Below are 18,436 nucleotides of genomic sequence, written 5' to 3' on the forward strand. Positions count from 1 at the left end.
AGTGTGATTGTTAGCTTAAATCCAGTAGGCATCCAGGATGTGCATGCAGCTTCTGACAGATTAGACTACATAGCCAAAATCTGGACATTTTTAGAGAATCTTGTGTTTTCTGTAAAAACACTCCTAAGGTAAAAAGAATACTGTGGCTTTTAAGATCTAAAGGTGTTCCTATAATAGCTATGTCAATTAATGTACCTACTTTATACCTTTTAAACTTTCCTTAGATTATGGTTAGTAAAGGATATTGAAAATGACAAGCTAAATATATAGGTGCTAATTATAATAATTTTCGTTATTGAGTATACAGTACTAGCAAAGAACAAAGTATTCATTCACCCTGAGGATTGAAATCTAAGTTAGAAAAGGCAGATATAAACATAAACAATGATAAAACCCAGACATAAAACATAATAAAATGAGGAACCACACAATCTTTCCATCTGGGATTCCCTGATTTGGATTTGTCTTTTAGGTCTGCTGAACACACTGCATAGTATCTTTGGACAACGTTTCACATACTATAGGCATTCAATAAATATAAGGCTAAAAAGGTGGATAATTTGCTAGATAAGTTGCTATTTCTCAAGTCTTAAGGAGGTAAGGAGATAGCCTGGGTGCTATAAATATGATAAAATCATATAGAAGGAAAATGCTTAGAAAATTATTCCATTGCAAAAAAATTTCTGTAAGTTTTAACTATGCATCTTCTTAGTTTTAGAGCAGGCACCGTCATTTTTAAGTCATTTTTTTTTTCCGCTTAATCTATCTTCTGTAACCAGTAGTGCTGCAACAATTATCTCATGACTATCTCCTATTAGCTTACCTCTGATTGACAAAATAAGTGATTACTACATTAAAAAGCCAGTTCTTGCCTATTTTTAAATTTCAATATTGGCATTGTGAAGGTGTTCCTATAATAGCTATGTCAATTAAGGTCAAAGGACTTGAAAGGCTAAGAAAGAGAAAGCAATCAACAGCGGATGACATTTTGCTGGTACCTAATAAAGAACAGTTGGAGTGATGGAGATGGGGACGTGGTAAATGATCAGCTAAATACCATTATTCTTCTCCTTAGACAGTCCCCAGTGTTTGACGGCCAGCTACAAAAATCAGGCATAAATGAGATATGACTATTCTCCAAGCTGCCAGGGTTTAAAAGAAATGAAGAGTAGATTTAGTCCTTATATTATTTATCTCCATAGATTATACATAAACTCCTGTACGTGAAGTGTTCTTATATGATTTATACAATATATTGGACATCGACATTCAATAAAAATAAAACTGGTTGTCATCTTCTAAACACAATGCTATTGATACATGTATGGTAGCTATCTTCAGTTTATAATTGTATAAAATTAAAGTCCTGGGAATGACTCACTTTCTGAAAGTCATAGATAGGATAAAGTCTTAGACCAGATTATATTCTTCCTTCTCTTTTCCCCTCCCTTCTCTGTCCTCAGATATTGATAGTTGAAAATGGGTTAATCAGAATTTTCACTATATTAACCACATTATTTTGTGGAAGTAAAATCAACAGCAGAGTATATTTAAATTACCATAGTTGTCCAAATCTACAAACTGGGTTTTCTTTTTCATGAGCTAACAGTGGGAAGTTCTGTTGTATCTGTCAAAAATAGAGACACATTTTCCCCATTTACATTTTTTTAGAGGGGAAAAAAAATGTCCACAAGTTAAAATGTAAGCCCCTTGAAGGCAGGGACTTTGTCTTATTTTCATTGTTTCCCTAGCACCTATACCTGGTACATTAGAACCCAATAAATCTTTGCTGAGTGGTCTCTTCCTTTCTTCTGTAAAGTAGAATCAAGTCAGAATGGTCTTTTTTTACTAATTTTTGTTTTTATGAATGCTATTTCATTAGCTTTCTCTTACATGAATATCATAATTAGATGTAGAATGGTACACTTTGTTCTTAAGTTATGATTCAATATCTGTAACTGAGACATAAACTTACTGATATTTATGAACTAGCAAAGGATGAAGGAGCAGTAACTGACAAGCAGCAGCAGTTAGACCACATGCTCATTAAGTCACCAAAAACTTACTTTAAATTACGTTTTTTTAGACAAGAGAATATGGTTAGAGCCTCTCAGCCCTCTGAATGCTTTGAAAAGGTAAGTTGTGGAGTATGAGCACTGTGACGTAGAGGATAACCAATCACCTTTTTTAGTCATGCTTAATTTACATACTATAATCTTACTTCAAGTATTCCTTTTTCATTGAAAATCAAATTAATCTGATTTTTGTTTTTACAGCTATGTAACTATCCAACATATTGAGGGGAAAATTCCTTTCAGTAATAGATTACCTCCAAATATAATTGATTGTAGTTAGCAAATATAAAATGCCACATAAATACTAATTTAGCCATCGTCAATATAAAACTGAAGTAAACTAGTATGATAGTCATATCTAACAAATTAGGGAATAAAATTAATTTTGAACTACTTTAGAGACAACAGCCAATCTAGAATTTAATGTTGAGAAAGTTTCACCTACATACAAATAATCCAGATTGCTTATCAAATATAAAATTAACTTATACATCTGACCCCTGCCTGTTGCCACAATAATCAGATTTTTACTTGAAAATAGAATGGAATATAGAAAGGCAAATTTTAATTGATTTTGTTTTCATCCACTTTAAATATACAGGGAATAGAATTGAAAACTAAGAATTTTGTTTTTTAAATCTTAGATTTTGAACAGGTTCAAAGGTCTCTATAAGTTTTTAAGTGACTGAAGTGCTCAGTAGGCTATTAAACCTTAATACAGTCATAGTTTTATTAAGTTAGATTAGGTACCTGATGACATTCTCACTGGTTCTTTCCCCTTAACATGGTAGATGAGGCATGCTCTATATGGCCCCTGTCTTCCTCTCCAGCTCATTACCCATGGTCTCCCTTTTTCTGAGCTCTCACCTTTCAATTCTACCATGTGCTAGGTTCCCTCCGAACTCAGGATCTTTACTGAGGAATTCATCCTTCCTAGACTGCTGACTGCTATTTTCCCCCTCCCTTGCCAGCACCTACCCCTTACTACCTAGACATAAACACTCATCCTATCCACTAGCTGTGGCTCAGAAAATACTATCTGTGGGGAGAACTTTCTTGATTGCTAGGTCAGTTCTTGATTTGACACTCTTGGCAACCTATACTTCATGACTTAACACAGTTTATAACAGTTGTTTAATGTGCTTCTCCCACTAGATTGCAAATTCCAAGATATCAGGAAAATTTTGCTTATCCCTAGCACAGAGTAGGCTAAAATAAATTAGTCCCAGGGCAAAGCTATTGTCTCATAATTATTAAGCATGTTAACTACAACATATAATTCAGTCTATTCTTTGGAGCAATTAACTGTTTTGACTTCATAGTGTATAAGTATTTGATTTTAAACACTTGTTTTCTCATATTTAGGCTTTTTTTGAAAGATTAAAATTGAGCAGTAAAGAAGTATTGACAGTTCCACAATTCAGAGATTTTTTTCTGTAAATATTATAAAATATATACAACAAAAAATATAAGATGGTATAAGGTGGAAAGTAAAAACCCTCCTCCCCACGCTCCCGTATTCCAGTGTCACAACTGTAAACACAAGTTTCTTTAGAACATTGAAATTCAATAAATATTCTAACACGTAACAAGGCTTTGTTTCTTCTGTATTGGTTTGTTTTACATAGTGCTGTTATAGAGGATTGAAACTCTTAATTTTACAATAAAATGTAGTTAACACTAGATTGCCCATTTTCTTCATTTAATATTCTTCATTAACGCTGCTCAAACCAGATACATCCTAACCTTTTTGGTCACCAAAATTTTATAGTCCTATCTTGCAAGTGTAACAAATACATAATTAAACAGTTGGTAAACATATGGAGATTGAGCACAAATAAGGCCCACAACGTACTGCTGTGTAGTGTATCTACCAACAGGTTGATCAGGCCAGTTGTTATATTTGACATCAAGAAAAAAGTCAACTGGTTTCTGTTCATAGCTGTGATTAAACAAATACTGGGTTTGTTTCTTTCAGCTTCAGAGACTAGAGATTCTGAATGCTTTTTGTTTGTAGCAGGCGACTGGATCAGTTTCCAAGAACATGGAACTAGAGCGCCTTGAATTAGAAATTTTGCAAAACTCAAAATTATATCACCCAATAATAAACTACTAAGAAGGAGCAGGCTAGAAGCAACTATCCAAATACAAAAGGCTAAATTGGCCATTCTTCGAGATGCTACTTCTACATTTACCTGAACTATGTAAAGAGATACAAAGAGGCTAATAGCTGTCAATAGAATACCATATGTTACTTTTATCCAGTCTTTGATATATGATCTTTTTTTAAGCACATATAACCCTGTTTGTACACCAGCCATGTATATTGCTACATACCCCAAAGTAGAGATTATGCCTTCTCGGTTGGCGTTTAATAAACCAACCCTTGTGCCACTGCCATCAGTGCCATATAAAATTAACCTTTTCAGTGGGGTAAAGTCAAGGGCTAGCTGGTATAATACAGTAGTGCTGACAGCCACAATCCAGGATTTATTTAGGGGTAAAAAAATCAAAAGCAGTGATGTTATCAATTTTACAACTATTAAGGTAAAGAAAAAGTTCCAGTGAACTCCATACTCAGTTAAATGTTCTTGATAGCCTATGGATTTTATAATGATTAATCGTCCTATTCCAAGGAAGACTAATGGCCAAACAGAGTACAATGACTTTGTAAAATAATAAAATCTTGAACCTTCCATACATTTTCTCCTAATTTCTGGACAAACCATTGCAGTCCCAAATACAAAGCCGCCTACTCCAAAATCCATTGCCCCTGTCCCATAGAGCTCAGTTTTGGCAAATCTTCTAGGAAAAAGTGGGAAGTCCACAGCCAAAATGGCAACAGCAGTAAATGCACTGTTAATTACACGGAAACAGGAGATGGCTGGAATGTATTCTGATTCTAAACTAGTTTTTAAGAATTTTTCAAGGATTTTCTGGACAGGCATTCTGGCATAGCAAGTTCTCCTGCAGTATATTTGATAGAATAGCCCAGCCCCAAAGATAATTACAGCGAGGTACTCAAAGAAGATAAATGAAGCCAAAATGGTCAAAGTGGTCACCACAGGAACTATTACGAAAACAAAGTCAATGAAGAATCCAGTTCTCCAGGTATGTGAAGAAGAACACAAGTGCTGTGAGAGAATGATCAGGAGCCCTCTGCACAGGATACAGAGTGAGGGAAAGCACAAGCCTTGGGTAATTTCCAGCACGCTGGTTCCATTGTGGTTACTGACAAAAGCTTCCTTCATTAGCTTGTGAGACATTTTTTTTTCCTTCCTGTGAAAACAAGAGTAAAGGAATGCATTTGTGGAAAGCAACATTCTTGTGGAATTGGCATATATATTCACCTGATTTGATTTTACTCTTATTCTTAGGTTTCAGATCAGAACCTAGGATTTGTGATCCCCCTTGCAAGGATTGTGGGAAGAAGTCTAACAATATTAGGATAAGAATGTCACACTAATAATTTTTGGTTAAAAAGCTTAAGCTGTTTTCAGTATAAGGCAGATTCACAAAGAAAGTGCACTTGGCCTATATAACTCTGAGAATGGAATCACAGTTGGATAGAAATTCCTATTATAGAATATAGTATATGTCAAGAACATTGTGTAATGAAAATTGAATACACATAACTAATGACTTTAAGTCAAATGGGGGGGGCAGGGACAGAGAGGTATTTGAGTATATGTTGGAGTTGAGGGCTTTGGTTTCTGTTCAGCCTCTCTGAACCTATTGTTTCTAGTACAAAATTTGGGTCCTCCAGTGATCTGAACCCTAGGCTGCTCCTTATATTTACAGACAGCCAAGTTTCATGTTCGGTGTCGGAAGGTAGTATGGATGCTAATCATGGCAGTGAGGGGTGGGGGTGGCGTAGAGCACATACTAGTGTTAGTTTTAAAAGGATATAAAATGCCTCTTTGCCACATTAATGTCTGAGAAGTGGCACACGGCAAGAACACAATTGTTGGCTAACAAGAACCATGTGGAATAAATGCGTGCATGCATGATGGCCTGTCTGGGCCCAGCGACAATACCTCACGGTAACAAACCAATCAGAATTGGCTGGCCTTTAAGAATAAGTACTTTACCACGGGCGCGCCGGGACCACACACCTCCCGTGCTCAGTCTAGTTCCGGTACCGCCCCGGCCGGCTCACGGCTGGCTGTCTACGTTGGCCTGGCCGCCGGGCTCCCACCGCACGCGCGGGGCAACACGGGAGCAAGCAGCTTCCGCCTCCCGCGCGGCGCTTCCGGCCGAAGCGAGAAGGCCGGAGCTTCCGGGCCCGCGGATTCCGCGCGCCGGGAGCCCAGGGTGGTGTCCGTTTCCCACGCCCCGCCGGCTGCCCACGCCTTCTCAATCAAGGGCTAGCCCAGCCCAAGTCCTCCCGGGTTGTGGTCATGGGCTGGCCTGGCAGAGGGGCCCGGAGCGGGAAAGGTGCTTCGCGCGCCTCACGACTGCTCAGACCCCAAGGCGAGGCCTGTCAGAATGGCGGGGCTAGAAGCCCCGCACAACATTCGGCCACAGCCCACTGAAGGCCCGTAGGCCCAGGAAGCCATGCTTCCCCCGCCTCTCGCGCCAGAACACCGGAGGCCTCCCTTTCACCCCATCTTACCCCAAGCTCTCAAAATATTTTGCCCCAGGTGGAGCCAGCCCCAAACCCGACCCCCGCGTTCTGGGCTGGCCACGTGCGCCCAGCGCCGCTTCTGCGCGCCCCGCCCCCGGGAGGAGCCGGCCGGCGGCGGGCCACTTAGCCGGAGAGGCGGAGGCCGGGCGTGTGCCAGCTGTCCCGGCTTTCTCTCCCCGGCTCGCTCGCGCTCCTCCTCTTCTCTCCCCCGGCTCCTCCCGCCGCCTCATTCGGCCCTCCCGCCTTTCCAGTCGGGCCGGGCGGGGTGTGCACACTCGGCGGCTTTGGCTCTGGGACTGGTGAGTGCCTCCCCCAGCCCCAAGTCTGAAGCCTTTCGCGACCCAGAAAGGGCAAGAGAGGACTCTGCCCCCAGAGCGCTGAGGAAGAAGGGAGCATCTCCCCCTCTCCTTTCTAAAGCGCCTTTCCCCTGCCCTTTCCCTTTTTTTTTTGTCTCCCTCGCATCCCAGGAGGAGGTAGCCGAGCTCCTGGCCCTTGCTCAGAACGAGGACCTTTCATGATCACCCTCCACTACTCTACCTTGCCAGCAGGAGGCAGCCCGAGGTGGGGAAAAGGTCCCGACTGGCTAGGTCGCGGCTCGTACTCCTCTCCTGGCCCTACCTAGGGACAGGGAAGGGGGCAGCTGTCCCCGAGAGACGTCAGGGCAGCAGTGCCCTTGGCCGGGGTCACATCCACCTTCCCGCGAAGGACGTACTCTCCCCGTGCCAGGTGCTTCAGGAGCGGCATCCCAGCCCTGGGGCACCTCGCCAGAACCTGGAGTCTCGGTTTCCAGCCGGAAACCTTGGGGTGGGGCCAACTGGGCTCCCAGGACCCTTACCCAGCTCTTTTTGTTTGCCCTTTCCCTACTCTCAGAGCCCGAGAAAGAACCTGAGGCTGCGGAGAAGGAGGAGCTGGCGATCAGGCTGCCGCTTGCCTTGATGTTTCATCTATTCATTACTGTCTCCTTCCTGCCCACAGTGGTCACACCCTTTCCAGAACTTCTTGGCTGGTAAGCACGAAGCCGACTGGGAGCTAGAGGTCGGAGTACTAGAGAAAACCGCTCTAATCTGACTTGCCTCTGCCTGGGAGCTGACGCTGCACGGAATAACCAACATTTGCAAAGCACTCTCAACAGGTACTAACTAGCCCATTTGATCCTGAACTCTGCATCGTGAGGTCTGGATATTAGTATTCTGTTTTGCAAAAGTGGAAATAAAGCTTAGAGAGCTCTAGTGATGTGCATCCGAAGGGGCATGGGATTTGGATTCTGACCCCACCTGTTGTGCTCTGCCTCGGGTCCTCTCTAAGATGAACTTTCAGTTGAGAAAGCTTGTTCTCCTTGAGTTCTGGCGTCCTCTGCATGAATCTCCCTTGGACTGGAGACAGTCAGTATCCAGGGTGAATGTCCAACACAGTCCTGATGCCCTTCTCAGCCTGAGTTACCCATTTTCCTATTTCCATGGAAATTCCTATCCTTGAGTTCTTTCAAAGGCTAGATGTATTCAGAGCCTCAGGAAAGTCTTCACCAGGGTTAATCCATTACAGACACCCCTCATCTTCATCCCTCCTTGCTGGGGCAGTGTAAGGCCTGGGAAATTGAGTCTGGGGGTCATTTACAGTTTTTCAGAGACTGGCCTAGGCCCAGCCCCACAATACTCCATCTCTCAGACCAATTCCCCTCCTCTGAAATCCTCTCCCTTCTTAAAATCGACACTGGATTGTTCCACCTGATTAGTGCCCCTAAATATTGTTGGTTTTGCTAACAAAATTCTCCCTGAAAGTGAATATTCAGATTTGTACTTTGTAAGGTGCTTCCAATCCATGACCTCATTGACCTTCACAACTACTTCTTGTGAGATAAATTTTACTGTATCCATTTTCAAGATGAGAAATCAGTGGGCCAGGAAAGTGATGTGACTTACAATGAATGACTGAGCTGTGATTTCCCTCCCACACAACAGCTTTCCTGGAGCATCAAGTTGACTCCAGCCTCCCACCCAGCCAACTATTGGCTATACTAAAATAGGATATTTCTTTCTAGTGGAGAGGGTAGAGCGCAAGGCTTCTCTGTCTCCTGGTGTCTTCATCCTCCATGTCATACTGACCCAGAAGAGTTGCAGCCCCATTTCAAATCCCTATAGTAAAACTAATCCCAGAGAAGCCCAGGGAACCTCCAGAAGCTCTCGTAAAAGTTTCCCCTCTTCCCTAATTGGCAGGGACAGGAAAGACTCTCCTTTCTCTGCCCAGGCTCACTCTGGTTCTCATTTTGATTCCTTCTGCTTGTTGAGAGGAGTGAGTCACCCTGGAGAAGCTCTCACCTGTGCTTGTGGCCCTTGTCTTCTCTCTCATGCCACAGGCTCTGGAATGACTCATCTCAGATTCCTCCAGAACTGAGCCCTTTGCTGGACCCATGACCTGGCTGACCACATTGAAGCAAGATGCTCCAGCAGGTAAAACTTCACCCTTAGAAACCCAGGCCCCTTCCCATCTTTTGCTTGTCTGAATGAAGTTTCAGTGTCCTGACCTGGAAAGGAGGGAAAGACCTCTTAAAGGTCTTTTCTTTCTTCAGATAGTTATTCCAATGCCTTTCACCTGTTGTCAAGAACCTCTTCCTGATATCAATTTTGAATCTCTTGTTGTATTTTTTAGCTCTTTCCCCTGGGATGGGTAAGGGAATCCTGAGGGCACTTTGGTGACCTCACAAGCCTAACTAGTAAGGAGGTCCTGAGAGATGTCCCTGCCATCCTAAATTGTTGAAGTACAGTGGAAGCCTGGAGCTTCCAAAAGGAGGTGTTCCTTGAAGCTGAGTCTTAAAGAATAAGTAGGAATTAGCCAAGTGGAGAAGGAAAACAAGCAGTCCAGGCAAAGAGGTCTGCCTGTGCAAAAATGTGGGAGATGAACTATGTGGAAATAGAGAAGGATTCTGATGAATGGATCATCGGGTGCATGGGTTACTATTAGGATATGAAACCTACCCTTAGTCCCGAACTTTTTGCCCCTCTGAAAAGGCTTCTATGGCCCCAGGCCTGCAGGATTCCAAATTACCCTTCACTGTAGAACCTCATCTCATACCCATAACATCTCTCACATGCAGCTCTTGGTCCAGAGAGATAATTGCCGAGTAGATAATTGCCGAGTTTTTATTTACTAAGTGTTGCCAGGCACTGGGCTGAGGCAGATATTTAAGATGATACCTGCCCTCAAGGAACTCATGGTCTAGTGGAGTCCTAGGTAGTAAGTGCCTGAGATTCAGCAGTGCCTGAGTGTGAGGCCAGCCAGCCTCAAGGGAGCCATGGTAGACACCACTGCTTGACCTTTCAGTCTTTTGGCTCATGAAACGGTCTTGAAGGCTAGAGAGAGGCAGGATAGATGTCTGCTCTGGACTTTTTATTGTTTGTTTTTAACTTTTTTTCTTATTAAAATAGCAGTAATATTCATTATCATAGTAGCAGCTACTCTCTGTTGAGCCTTTGCTATGTAGTAGGCACTATGCTAGCATTTTACACATGTAATTTTGTTTAGTCCTTGAGAAAGATACAGTATTATATACAGTGCTATTATGTCCTCATTTTGGATAAAGGGCTCAGAGAGGTTAAGTGACTTATTTAAGGTCACATTCATTATAAGAAATGTGGAAAATAATAGATAAGCAAAAAAGAACATTAAGATTAACCATGATTGTACTACCTAAAAATAACCAACATTTTAGAGAGTATCTTAGACTTTTTTTTCACCTATATATATTTTAAAAACATTTTCAAGGTATCATACTTTTTTGAAACCTGCTTTATTACATTATAAGGATATACTATAAGCCGTCTACTACTTGGAAATTTGTGTTTTCAGCTTTTTACAGTTATAAATGTTTCTATGTATACCGAACATTTTTATGGCCTTTATGTAGGATCATTTTTTAGAAGCAGAATTGCAGGCTTAAGGGACATATATAGTTTTAAGGCCCTTGATAGATTATTGCCTAATTAGAACAGCTGCTCTTAAAAGAATACCAGCTAACTTTTGGGGGCATATACCAGGTGCCTTTTTAAAATATTTTATGCGTTTATTAGCATCTCTGACATGGGTGCTACCACCATTCCCATTTTACAGATGGGGAAAATTGAAGCACAAAGATTTAAAAATTTACATAAGATTATACAACTAGTAAGTGGAAGAATCAGGATTCAAACCCAGGCAGTCTAGCATGCAAGTTCAGGCTCCTGATCATTATACTCGGCTGCCTCTGGTTGGATCAGAGCTGTTCATAAATTATGGGTGGGTTTGTGAGTAATTTTTTTCCCCCACTAAAGCAGAAGGATTTGCATGGTTCGGCCATGCTCTTATGCACTTATTCTGGAAGCCAAGAGCCTGACTTGTGCTTTTGTGGACAAGTTCAGAGAAGAGGCAACATCTTTGGAAAAAAAACTGTTACTGGGCTTCTCAGATGACACTTGCTACCTTGAGGGGTTTGAACTTGTATGGTTCACTAGTCTCATTGGAAACTCATGCATTTTTCCTCCAAAAGCAAATTTCAGCCAGGTTACTGTCTTCTATTCCCACCCCATTTTCCTTACAGCCCTGGGAGACTAGAGGAGAAAAAGAGGAAACATGTGGAAAGTGTTGGCACCAAGCATGGGCAAGGGAGAGGTTTTCCCTTGGTGCCTATTCTTGACCTCATCTGACTTCTGAGCCAGCGCAGAGGAAACTAATTATGTAATGAGCCGGCTTAAATTTAAGCCCCAAGAGGCAGGTGATGAAAGCATGAGGCTACCTTACAGCTGATTTTTCATCTCAAGTTGAATGGTTTCTTTCAAAAAAGGCCTAAACCATGGTTCTTTTCCTTTGTGATATTCCTATAGCAGCCCTCCACCATGGGCCCCACCTCTGCCAGGCCCAGTAAGGCTAGTAGCTGGCCAGCCTGGAAGCTGGAGCTCAGGCATAAGAGAGGGGATACCACTTATTGATTTATTGAGTGCATACTGTGTGCCAGGCACTAAGTGCTTTGTATATCTCTTCTTACTTTTCTTCCCCATGGCCCTGTGAACTGGATTTATTTTCCTTATTTACAAATAAGCTGGTTCAGAGAGGTTAAGTAACTTACCTAGGCTCTTAGGCCTGGTAAGCGGCAGATCTGAAATTTGAGCCCAACCATACTATGATGCTAGAGGCCTTTTGTCTTTCTACTGTACAGGCCTCCACCTCTACAGAGCTGCCAGCTGGTCTGAGCCCCTGCTCTCCTGGCCTTGTTATTCCCTCCCAGGTGAATGGCCACAGTTCAGGTCCCAATGCCCATGGTGGAGAACTCAGAGAAGACTTGCAGGAGTTCCTGGGCCAGGACGCCCCATTGCACCTGCTGGATGACCTCACCAAGGTGAATCCTGTGACACTAGAGACAGGTATGGGCCTCCTCCTCTAGAGTGCCATCTCCAAGAGGGTGGAGGTATGGTGTAGGTATTTAGCACAGCTTCCCCTGGCCAGACTGAGGCAGGCAGGACTCCTGACCTGGAGCCAGATCAGCTGTTCCAGACCTGCCTGGCAGCTGCACCTGGGCTCTCAGCACAGACTTTGCTCCAGATTTGGCATTCATCTTAATTAGATCTTGTGCCTATTCATCAGGGAGCTGCTGGGATCTAATGGCTCTTGGCTAATTGCAGAGGGAGCACTGTTAGGTGGATGTTTGTCTGTGTGTACTTGTGTCTACTTTTGAGCTAGAGTTTGCTAAAGGCACCTTTGCCTCAGTCCTGAGGTGTTTGCAGGCCCGGTACATGGCAGACACATTCTACACCAATGCTGGCTGCACCCTGGTGGCTCTGAACCCCTTCAAGCCCGTCCCTCAGCTCTACTTGCCAGAGCTGATGAAAGAGTACCATGCTGCTCCTCAGCCCCAGGTAAGACTCAGCTACTTCCTGGGCCTGAGGGCTCCCCTACCTTATCTACTGCCTCTCTACCCAACAGCCCTCTCCCACCTAGGCCTCTTTGCAGCTTCTCTGTCTTTATCCATCGATTCACCAGCCATGCAGTTATTCAAAACCTGCTGGTACCACAGCCCTGCCCACTAGGATCTCGAAGAATTTTGGACACATGACTGTGATACAAAGTAGGAGATAAATAAATATTTGTTTAACTGAGTTTGGAACCTGAAATAAGGCCATAGGACAAAGTATTTTTTTCTTTTTTGTGACTATTAATAAGAAAGGATTTACAAAGTGTATTTCTGTATTTAACAAACCACTTTTTCGGAAAAGAATAAAATTACATGTGATAAGGATTGCCCTAGAAAATTCAGCACACGTTCATCTAGGAACATGGTAAATTCTGATGGGGATGGGGATGGGAGTGGTGCAGGCAGGGAATAGACTAGTTGTGTTCGGGGAGAGGCAAGGTCAGACTTGCTGGTGGGAGGGGGCTGTTGAGTAGAGAGGCAGTAGATGAGGTAGGAAGAGAAATAAGCTGAGGCTGGTGCTGAAGGGTCTGAAGCACCACAGTAGGCAGAGAGAGTTCGCAAAGCTTCACCAGGAGTGGAGGTGGGACTAAATGGAGCCTACTGTGGGGATAATTACTCTGGAAGATGGGGAAGTTGTGTTCAGGAAGGTGAGACAGGAAGCAGGGAGAACAGTTGGAGGCTTTGTAACAGTCCAGGTGACTGGGGCAAAAGCAGACTGAGAGACTGCTCTGACACTATATATTCTGACACTATATCCAAAACTATATATTCTCCAGGAAGCTGTGGGCAAGTGATCATTGCTGGGTGGGCAGTGTTAGGCTGACTAGGCATTATGCAGATGGCCTGGCCCTCCAGAAACTCATGCGTGGTTAAATGTCCAAGTGGAATCCATGTGAAGTCTGTCCTAAGAGCCCATATCTAAACTGTCTGCCTCCTCAAAGGCAGAAGCCATGTCACTGTCCCTTCTGTTTCCCCAGTGCCCAGCTTGATGCCCAGCACATTGAGGATAACATTTGGTGATGGAAAAGAGAACAGTAGCCTTGAGATTCAAATCACATGGTTGCACTTACTTTCTGAGTGGCCTCAGAAAGGTTCTTTAACCCCTCAGAACCTCAGATTTCTCATTTAAAAAATAGGGTTACCTAGCCAACTAATGCACAGACTTCTTAGGCAGTAACTTGGAAGAAAGTTCTCTGCAAACTGCAAAGTACTATAACGTAAAATAATAAAGAGCAGAATAAAACTATTAAGATAAGATAGGAGGATGATGTGTTCAAGGCCAGCACTGCTTCCAGACTGAGAGAAGATGAGTGGGTAAAGGCGCAGTTGGGCCTAACACTGTTACATCTAGGAAATTTTTCTAGAGGAAGCCTCCCTATCTCAGCCATCATTGGATCAACCACTCCTTAAAGACAGGCATTTCCTCATGTGACCTTTCACCCCTTCATGTTTCAGAAACTGAAGCCCCACATCTTCACCGTGGGTGAACAGACCTACAGAAATGTCAAGAGCCTGATCGAGCCAGTCAACCAGTCTATTGTTGTCAGTGGAGAGAGTGGTGCTGGAAAGGTAGGAGGGCCTCTTTCCCACCCTGTCAGCTTCGTGACTTGGCTGGGTGAACAGAGAGGCAGGGAGTCGTTTGTTTCACTCATTTAGTTTCTATATGCCTATTGTTAAATTATTACCAAACTTGTCACCAGAGCTTTTCCAGACTATCTAACTGGCAAGAACATCAGGTCTTCCCCCCCACCCCCACCCCACAATGCCCTTCCTAGAGCTCTCAGATCATCTGCTCCAGTCTGGACTGGTGGCTGCCTAGGACTGCTGCCATACAGCTATTACCTGGGAGCTCTCTGCCTCACTCTGGGGATCAAGATTACCCTCTGTCCCATAATAAATCCTCCATTGCTGGAACCCATGGTTTCTGCTTCTTTTACTGCCTTGTTTTTATGGAGCGCATCCTTTAGTAGCTTCCTGACAAAAGTGGTAAATGAAAGGCAAATTTTTGCATTATTGCGCATCTAAAAATGTTTATTCCACCTCAAATTTGATATGTTGTCTAGGTTTTATAATTGCACATTGGAAATCATTTCATTTCCAAATTTAGAAGTTTTTTTTTTTATGTGTTATTTTGAATGTTGCTGTTGAGAATCCCAATCCATAGTGATTTGTTTTTCCTTTCCAAAAGCTTTTGGGGTCTTATTTTTCTCTGCATAGGTATTAAAATTCACAGTGATAGATCTTGGCATGGTCTTTTTTCACCTACTATGCTGGATACTTTGTTGTGGGTCTTTTTAATTTGGAAACTCATGTTTTTTGGGGGGGAAATTTTTTTTTATTATATCTAATCATTTAATCTCCTCTGTTTTCTCTTTCTGGAGCTCCTGTTAATAGGGAATTTGATTGTCTAATATCTTTCTCACCTATTCTGTCCTTAGCATTTTGTTCTATCTTCTAGGAGATGTTCTCTACCTTTCACTTTTTTTTTTTTTTTTTTGCCTCTTAAAAAATACCTTTCAATTTTCTTGAATTTAGAATTTTTTTTCTTCCTTGTTCTCTGAATATTGTTTTTCCCCCAGCATCTTATTTCATAGGTTTAGTGTGTTCTCTTATCCTTGAGAGTATTTCATGATTTTTACTTGTCTTCTCTTTACATTAACTCTTTTAGCTCCTTTTCCTGCGATTGTTGTTGTCATTCATGTAAAAAATTTATGTAAAAGAACTTTATCAAATAGTTAATGATCCTTGAATTTCTGTTCATACTTAATAAGGCATTAAGCAACTGATTAGAATCTCTCTGTTAATGTATAGGAGGCTTCACTATAAGAAGCTTTCTAAACTTGTGGGACCATGAGTGTTTGTAACTTTTCTTACAAGCTTGTCAGTGTCTCCAGAATATTTTTCCAATCTCTTCATCAGAGAGATGGAAACTATAAATATTTAAATGGAAATGATAAAAATTTAAAACATGATGAACAGTTTCTTTATGCTTATCAGCAGACTAGACATGCAGAAGAATACATCAGTGAACTTGACAGTAGGTCAATAGAAATCCAAATTGAAAAATAAAGTGCATTCAAGAGCTGTGATACAATATCAAATTGTTTACCATACTTGTAATTGGTGTCCCAGGAGAAAGAGAACATGAGTCAGAAGTAATATCTTACAAACTTAACAAAAGATGGCAAGTACAGATCCTAGAAGTTCAGGAAACACTAAGCTGGATGAAACAAAGAATACACCTAAACACATAGTCAGATTGCTGCAAACCAAATGTAAAGAGAAAATCTTAAAGCCAGGAAACTAAACATTACGTAAAGAGAAACAAAGAATGACAACAGGCATCTTGTCAAAAACTGCAAGCCCAAAGATAATGGAGTGACATCTTTAAAGTGCTGAAAGAAAATATCTGTCAACCTAGAATTCTATTACTAGCAAAACTGTCTTTCAAAAATGAAAGTGAAATAAAGACTTTCAGAGAAAAGTTAGGGAATTAATTGCCAGCAGATCTGTACTACAAGAAATATTAAAGGAAGTTTTTTAGGCCAAAGGAACATGAAACCCAGTGAATATTTGGGTTGATACAAAGGAATAAAGAATACTGGAGATGTAAAAAATTATTTTATCTCTTTAAAAGATAATTTACTCTAAAACAAAAATGGTAACAGTTTATTGTGGAGATACAATAGAATCTAAAAGTACTAAATTCAACTTTAAGCAATAAAAAAAGTAACAAAGATCACAAAGAACAAATCAAAAAGAAATAAGATGGTCTACAGCCATGCCATCCTGAACACACCCAATCCTATCTGATCTCAGAAGCTAAGCAGGGTTAGTACTTGGATGGGAGACCACCTAGGAAGACCGAGTGCTGTAGACATTAAAAAAAGAAAAAGAAAAAAGATGGTAGATTTAAACCCAACCGTAGTAATTATTACAGTAAATGTAAATGGACTAAACTTTCCAATTAAAAAACAAAAAATGTCAGATTGGACTTTTTTTTTTTTTAATAAGGCTCAAATTACATGATATCTTTAAGAAACCCAATATAATTATTAAGACATAGATTCAAAGTAAAAAAAAAAAAAATGGGAAAAAGATATACTATTCCAACACTAATCAAAGGAAATTTGAAGTAGTTATGGTAATATGGAAGAAACTAGATTTTAGAACAAGGAATGTTACTAAGGTAAGATGAGACATTTCATAATGATAAATTGGTATATTCATCAAGAAGAAAAAATAATACTGAAGTATATATCTACTAATGGTTTCAAAATACACGAAGCAAAAACTGATAGAATTGAAAGCAGAAATAGATAAAATTATAGTTTGAAATTTGAGTGTTTTTTTCAGGTACACATGGAACATTCACCAATGTTGAACGTATTCTGTCATAAAACAAATCTCAATTTGAAAAGATTAAAATCATACAAACTTCTCTATCCTAAGGAGAATTGAACTAGAAATAAATAGAAAATCCCAAAACATTTGGAAATTAAACATTCTTTTAAATGTCCTAAGGGTCAAAGATGAAAACATAAGGGATATTTAGAAAGTTGTTGAACTGAATGAAAATGAAAGCACAACTTGTCAAAATTTATGCTTTAAAAATAACAGCAGTGCCTCCAGAGAAATCTGAAGCATTAAATGCTTATATTAGAAAAGAATAGACAATTCAAATCAATTATCTGAGCTTCTACCTTAAGAAATTTGGGGAGGGGGAGATAGAATAAGGTAAACCCAAAGTAAGCAGAAAAAGGAAATAGTGAAAAACCAAAAAAATAGATAACAAAAATAATGAGAAATAGGCTATTTTTTAAAAAAGATTAATAAAAAATTGATAACCCTGTATTCAAAGACAGAAAAAGACACAAACTACCAATGTTAGAAATAAAAAAGATATAACTATCAATCTAAATAAAAATCATAACACTGATAAAAGATTATTATGAACAACTTTATTCCAACAAATTCTACAATTTAGATGAAATGGAGAAATATTTTGAAATATACAAAATATTGAAGCTCATATAACCTGAAGTCTATAAAAGAAATTGAAGTCATAGTTTAAAACCTTTCCACAAAGAAAGCTCCAGTCCCAAGTGGCTTCACTTGTGAATTCTACCAAGTATTTAAGAAAGTAATGTTATTAATTCTACACAATTATTTGAGAAAATAAAAGAGATGGAACATCTCCCACTTCATAGACCTAAAGAATTTACAAAAAAGCTACTGTAACAAGTTGTAGTGAGGTATAGTTTAAGAAAGTGACAGATACAGAGTCAATATATAAAAATCAATTTCTATGTCCTAGCAACAAATAATTAGAAATTAAAATGAAAATATCTCATTTCAGCTGATTAAAAATAAAACAGTAGAAATTTTATAATTAGATTGCCTGGGTATAAATCAGAGCCCTACTATCATTTACTAGATATATGATCTTTAATAAAATTTAAAATTTTCCCATGGCTCGGTTTCATCATTTTGAAAACATATAATTGCACCTGCACCTATAGACTTGGTAAGAAAATGCATGGAAAATCTTCTTTGCTCAGAGTAACCAATATCAACTGTAAGCCATCAGAAACACTGAATAACCTGCTGAGGTCAGGCCGTGTTGTTCCTTCTCTGCTCCAGCCTGCCCCACCCCCTGCCCCACCTTGTTTCTCAAATGCATCCTCTGGAAAAGTGAGTACCCCCATTTCACAGAGGGGGGAAGTGCCTCACCTAAAGACATGGTCTAACTCGGCACTCACACATTTGGTCAGTACTGCCCCTGATGGAGAAGAG

At 40.7% G+C, this 18,436-nt stretch overlaps 2 protein-coding genes across 14 annotated transcripts in view; one reads left to right on the forward strand and one right to left on the reverse strand.

Moving 5' to 3' along the window:
- Nucleotides 1-2,780: 2,780 nt before the first annotated feature.
- On the reverse strand, nt 2,781-6,986 carry PIGW (phosphatidylinositol glycan anchor biosynthesis class W). 5 transcript variants are annotated; one of them, XM_011379428.2, is made up of 2 exons: nt 6,691-6,986; nt 2,781-5,354 (listed from the first exon to the last, which is right to left on the reverse strand). In XM_011379428.2, the coding sequence occupies exons 1-2, from the start codon at nt 6,930-6,932 to the stop codon at nt 3,830-3,832; spliced, it is 1,767 nt and encodes a 588-aa protein (XP_011377730.2). In that variant the 5' UTR covers nt 6,933-6,986; the 3' UTR covers nt 2,781-3,829. The 5 variants fall into 5 exon arrangements, with proteins under 5 accessions (XP_011377730.2, XP_011377734.1, XP_011377731.1 ...); XM_011379432.2 differs by lacking the exon at nt 6,691-6,986 and adding an exon at nt 6,191-6,683; XM_011379429.2 differs by lacking the exon at nt 6,691-6,986 and adding an exon at nt 6,167-6,683.
- MYO19 (myosin XIX) overlaps nt 6,859-18,436 on the forward strand; it is a 28,962-nt gene continuing 17,384 nt past the window's right edge. For 2 of the 9 annotated variants that reach the window (XM_023522845.1, XM_023522849.1), the window contains exons 1-6: nt 6,868-7,001; nt 7,678-7,834; nt 9,056-9,149; nt 11,888-12,092; nt 12,436-12,584; nt 14,096-14,209. In XM_023522845.1, coding sequence (XP_023378613.1) covers nt 9,138-9,149; nt 11,888-12,092; nt 12,436-12,584; nt 14,096-14,209 — 480 coding nt within the window. In that variant the 5' untranslated portion in view covers nt 6,868-7,001; nt 7,678-7,834; nt 9,056-9,137. Of the gene's footprint in view, nt 7,002-7,169; nt 7,264-7,572; nt 7,835-9,055; nt 9,150-11,887; nt 12,093-12,435; nt 12,585-14,095; nt 14,210-18,436 lie in introns of those variants that run through there. The other 7 variants (XM_011379420.2, XM_011379425.2, XM_023522847.1 and 4 more) reach the window with 6 other exon arrangements.

Source organism: Pteropus vampyrus, unplaced genomic scaffold (genome assembly GCF_000151845.1).
Source record: "Pteropus vampyrus isolate Shadow unplaced genomic scaffold, Pvam_2.0 Scaffold358, whole genome shotgun sequence".
Taxonomy (NCBI): Eukaryota; Metazoa; Chordata; class Mammalia; order Chiroptera; family Pteropodidae; genus Pteropus; species Pteropus vampyrus.

Coding starts and splice junctions, on each gene's coding strand:
- PIGW (XM_011379428.2), bottom strand. CDS start 6,932: ATGAGGCGGCGGGAGGAGCCGGGGGAGAGAAGAGGAGGAGCGCGAGCG. Junction 5,355..6,690: donor AAATATTTTGAGAGCTTGGG/GTAAGATGGGGT, acceptor TTGTTTTCACAG/GAAGGAAAAAAAAATGTCTC.